The sequence below is a fragment of the Gobio gobio genome (assembly GCF_949357685.1).
Source record: "Gobio gobio genome assembly, chromosome: 4".
Classification (NCBI taxonomy): domain Eukaryota; kingdom Metazoa; phylum Chordata; class Actinopteri; order Cypriniformes; family Gobionidae; genus Gobio; species Gobio gobio.
This window is the reverse complement of record NC_137100.1, coordinates 11,188,637-11,194,170: the sequence shown is the minus strand read 5'-3', so window position 1 is coordinate 11,194,170 and position 5,534 is coordinate 11,188,637. Positions and strand designations below refer to the sequence as shown.

General features: G+C 39.8%; 1 protein-coding gene across 1 annotated transcript in view; it reads left to right on the top strand.

The window, feature by feature from the left end:
* The first annotated feature begins 96 nt into the window (after window positions 1-96).
* tmem248 (transmembrane protein 248) overlaps window positions 97-5,534 on the top strand; it is a 28,647-nt gene continuing 23,209 nt past the window's right edge. Inside the window, exon 1 of the mRNA XM_079814802.1 lies at window positions 97-369. Within this exon, the coding sequence (XP_079670928.1) occupies window positions 367-369 (3 nt within the window). The 5' untranslated portion in view covers window positions 97-366. The remainder of the gene's footprint in view (window positions 370-5,534) is intronic.

The following is a 5,534-nucleotide window of genomic DNA, read 5'->3' as shown; positions in this document are numbered from 1 at the left end:
GACAGGAGCACCGTCCAATTACAGCCTCCGTTTGTTTACATAAGCCAATGACAGGCTTTGCTCTGTGTTAAGCCCCGCCACGCGTGATCGGTGCGTGCGTAGAGAAGTGAAAGTAACGCGATTGGTTGTGCTGGTTCCTAAACACAGAAGACATCTCCCGTCAGTTTCCGTCAACCAGCAGCTCGTTATAGACGCAAAGGCCAAGTAAAACCCCGTTTTGAGAACATAGTGCACCTGCAAATAATGGGAAGGAGTGTTGTGTACTCCTATACCGCTGTCAGCTGTGCGTTTGTCGCACAGGCCCGTTAGGCTCGAGTTTGTTAGCGTTAGCCGCCTGCAGCTGTCCTGCGCACTCGCGGAGGCAAAATGGTGAGTTTGAGATTTCCAGCTTGTTTTACGTTAATAGCTTAACATGTTCTATTTGTGTGGTTGGGAATGGTTGCATAACTAGTTATCCGCATAGCTGCTCCAGTTGCATGTTACCAGGTTGAGCTGTTTTGGTGAGAATGGTAATGATACGTGCAGTTCAGACCGGAGCTCGTAGCTAAGTCAAGCAGCTAGATGTCGACTGTGTATCAAAACCTAGTGAGTTGCTTGCCTATACTGCAATTATGTGTGTCACAGGCCCTCTAATGATGCCCCAGAAATACTGCCTCGATTGGTAGATCACTGGGATTTGACACACAGCCGTCGTGTAGATTTGACAGCTCGATATGTGCTGCAGACAACCTACTAAGGAGGTCGAGAGATTCAGGCCATCACCAGCAGCAGCCTAATAAGAGCAAATATGATACGAGACAAGGGAACACAACAGTGTTTCTGTCAGGGAGATCCCTAAGTGCTGTCTGGAAAGGCATGGTTGTTATTAACGATTCTGATTTTGTGTTATTTTTATGGTAAATAAAACAATAACCATAATGTGATATTTCAGTTGTTTTGAATGACACTATACAACATAATTAGTTGTATTCAATGTGAGCCAGACATGATGCCTATTATAGGCACAATTTTGGGATTAAAATATTCAAAAACCACTAGAACAGTGTTATGTATTTTGTTGAATTTTAACCAGGACACGGACCATGTCCGTGCGTCGCCTATCAATGACATCACACTCGCGTTACCCTCGATTTCTGGAAACCATGGAAACATCAAAGCCGTTTCAATGTATTATTTGTTTTAGTAGACAGGTGAGCAACTTTTTGAATACACTCAGCGCCAGAAAACAAATCATTGTTATATAGCTAACACAGTTAGTCTTTATTGTTTAAATCTTGTTTTCTTGATTTTCCGCGAATACCATGTTTTACCATGCCTAATATCGATCTAGCTTACTGCATTGTGCAACATTTATCTCATAGTGGCCGCCGAGTGAACTCACAGAGTAGCATTATAACATAACTTTCCACACTGAAATAGTGTAATCTAATAAAACAATGCTACCCCACATACGCATGACCAGAAGAAGAGGTAACGTAGACTAACCATGTTCTGTACACTTTTCGCCATTCACCGCACGCCTACGCCCACTCCTCCGTTGTTGAGAGCCAGACAAGCATGTTTGTGTGATCATTCCCTAGGTGAATACCCATTGGACAGTCCACACTTTGATTGATGTCTTTTGGACCAATAATATTTGAGAAAAGTGGGGAAAAGTACCTCCTCCGCTGGTGTACGGAAGATGATGAGCGTTAACGGTGTTCCGTACAGGTTACAATGATGTTCCTTACAGAGCGAATAACTTGATTTCAACTGCGAAAAGTGACATTTATCTGATAAATTGTGAGCTGTGTGTTTATTTTAACTAAAGAAAACATAATTTAAATGAATAATAAAGGTGAATACCTTTTTATTTGGTTAAAATGTAAGTTAATTGCAGGTTCAATAAGAGAACCATGCGATCTACGCATGATTGTGTCGTGATATTAATTATGGCATGTGAGTTAAGCATGAACCTTGTGAAACATTGGGGAATAATATTACCATATATTTCTGAAGACAAAGAAGGGCAAACAATTTGCATTGATTACTTTTTTTTAATGATAAACCAATGTGTAAACTTCAAAACTCTAGCCTGTCTCAGCCTGAGTGGCGCCAAGCGGTCATCGCCTGCAATTTAACGTTTAAAAAATCCCATTTAAAAGCATTTATTCAACAAAAGGTCATATATTTAACAAGTTGTGATAACATAATATTCATTTAATAAAGACTGTAATACTCTGAGAAGCATGAATTAAATCAAAATGTACATTTTCGCTGCTCTAGTCATCTCCCCACACAAGCTGCACTCTGACGTGCAGCTTCCCCACCGTCCAATTTCAAGCGCAGTGGGCGCACCATGCAAATTTACTGAAATCTCACTGGAACAAACGGCGGTAGGCTCTCTGTCTTGATCGGATGTGAAAAAGGGAGAAATGACGATGACACAGATATATAGTTTATGTATGACCAGGAAGTATTTACCCAGCGATCAGCGGTAAAAGTTCATCTGTACGGAACATCGTTGTGTACGGAACATGGTTAGTCTACGTTAGCTCCACTGCTCTCGAGCCGTCTCTCATTCGCAATCGCTCCAGCGGCCTCGTTCCGCTCCAACGGCATTCAGCCACACCCTGCTTCGTTCACCCTACAGTAACGTTAATAAGACAACAGCTCCCATGATTCCGCAAAATCAAGGTGTCATCAAGCTACGACTTTGTTTTGTATAAGCGACCTCTAGCGGCAAAAATAGCGCCACTCCCTTATAGCATTGTGAATGAAGTCAACAGTTTCCCTGTTCTCAAGCTACATATATATTTGTATGCATATCTTGCAATACCCGTAAAATATATTGTTTCTGTATCTTTAAATCAATCGTTTATATTTCGCCATCAATTTGATTCTTTTGGATTGCCTCATTAGATTAGTTCTTTCCCTCATTAAAGCAGTTAAAGGGATAGTTCACCCAAAAATGAAAAGTAGCCCATGATTTACTCACCCTCAAGTCATCCTAGGTGTATATGACTTTCTTCTTTCAGACGAATAAAATCAGAGTTATATTAAAAAAGTCCTGGCTAATCCAAGCTTTATAATGGCAGTGAATGATGCTTAGTTTTGTCTATGAAAGTGCATCTATATCCATCATATAACTGCTCCACACGGCTCCGGGGGGGGGGGGGGGGGGGGGGGGTTAATAAAGGCCTTCTGAAGCAAAGCAATGCGTTTGTGTAAGAAAAATATCCATATTTAAAACTTTATAAAGTAAAATATCTAGCTAGCCAGATCAGAAAATAACGTAACTGGTGTGCAATGTTGTCGGATGTAGCGTAAGCATTTTGAACTGCGAGAGGCGCTACACGTCTTGTCAAGTTGAATACAGAAGGTGATTCTGGTGGAAGCTAGATAATTTACTTTATAAAGTTTTAAATAGGGATATTTTTCTTACACAAATGCGCCACTTCGCTTCAGAGGGCCTTTATTAACCCCCCGGAGCCGTATGGAGCAGTTATATGATGGATAATCTTTAAAACTTTTTAAATATAACTTTTTGATTTTATTCTTCTGAAAGAAGAATGTCATTTACACCTAGGATGACTTGAGGGTGAGTAAATCATGGGCTAATTTTCATTTTTGGGTGAACTATCCCTCAAGTACACAATCTTGAAATTGGTTTTTGCCAGATTTTCAAATACTACTTTGCTTCAAGTCTAAGTTTCTGATGTTGTGATTCACCTTGAAGATGGTTTGTTTGGTTCATGGCTTATAACTATTAAAGGAAGACTTTTTAAAAAATCCCAACGGGAAAAATTCTTCCAGAACCAACCACTGAAAAAGCGGACAACACTTGCATTCTATAGGCCAATTCACACTGCACAGACACTTGCCGACCAACGATTTTGTCAGATCAGGGTCTGTTGCCGTTAGTTGGCACTTGTTTTCACGGATTGAACCTGTTCAATTAGTTTTTGTCGGGTCGTGGAATGTCGGATAAGTAGCATACACTCTAAAAAAAAAGGCTCGTATTCATAGGGGAACCTTTTTTAGTGCTATATAGCACCAATTTTGGTGCTTCAGTGGTTCTTCAGCGGTTCTTCAGAGGTGCTATTTAGCACCTTAGTCAAAGAACCGGTGAAGAACCTCTGAAGAACCGCTGAAGAACCTCTGAAGAACCGCTGAAGAACCACTGAAGCACCAAAATTGGTGCTATATAGCACTAAAAAAGGTTCCCCTATGATTACGAGCCAAGAACCATTTTTGGTGCAATATAGAACCTTTTTTTTTTTAGAGTGTACTGTAATCCTGTGATTGTCCGTCTTGGTCAGTGTGAATTGACAGAATGTTAACATTCGATGTCAGGGTTCCTTAAATCCAGCCCTGTAGGGCCAATGTCCTGCAGAGTTTAGCTCAAACTATGATCAAACTCACTTGCCTGCAATTTTCTAGTAACTCTGAAGACCATGACTAGCTTCCTCAGGTGTTTCAGGTTTCCAATTCCAACGCAAGAATTTTCCCCGGGAACTAGGGACTTTGGGTGGTACTCAGTGACTTTAGACCACAGGGACCAGGGTCTAAATGAAGTTCTGGGTAAAAATTTCCCCCTCAGAAAGTCCCTACTTGAGCTGTAGTACTTTTTCAAAGTTCAGGAACTTTCGAGTGGTGGGACTTGGCCGCTCAACATGCCGATTGGTTGAGTTCATGCTGCATTTTTCCGATTGGCCGATGTGTTAGAAGCGGGACTTTGATGGTGTGCCAGACTTTTATTTTGATGGGTGGTGCTAAAAAACGCCAGTGCCTGAGAACAGAAGCGCCTCATCACACTTCTTCTGTCTTCAATAGTTTACGGCCTCTGTTAAACAGTCATATCTAATGTTATTATATAGACCTGTTAAACACAGAAAGTAATCGGTTTGCGAAAAAGTATAGCGTTTGCTTTTATATTATTAGCAACGGAAAGGCAAACAATAGGCTATTATACTTTCAAATTTACCGTCAACATTCAGCTAATACGCATCTATATAATTAAAACAAATCTCTCAATATCTAATAAACATTTAATTTCACAATCCTTTCAGATTTAATCAGATCCAGCCGTGAGATCTTCTGAAGTGCACATTTTTAGCCTGCATTAATGTGTTTCTGTGCGTGACGGTCGCTCCGTGCGAAGTGAATGCGGACAGGAGAGTTCAGCTTCACTGGAGACGCGACAAACTTTAAATCCATGATTTTAAAATATGCTGCGCTATATTTAGTTGACCACTATGTCATATCATATTAATGTATTTTACACAGTGCTTTATGTTAAATTAGTGCTACCTTGTCTGTATTTGAAACAAATATGATTACCAGTGTGCAAAAACGTACCAGATTACTGAGTGCCGTTAGCCTACATTGTTTACTTCCTTTTTATACATATATTTTTGAACAATTACTTTATTTGTGAAAAATACTGTAATATGGTTTCAGAATCATAAGTTGCCATATAAGCATGTATATTTTAAAGATCCATTTTTAAAAATGTATTTTCATATTTTTAATTTAATAAATATTAATTAAAA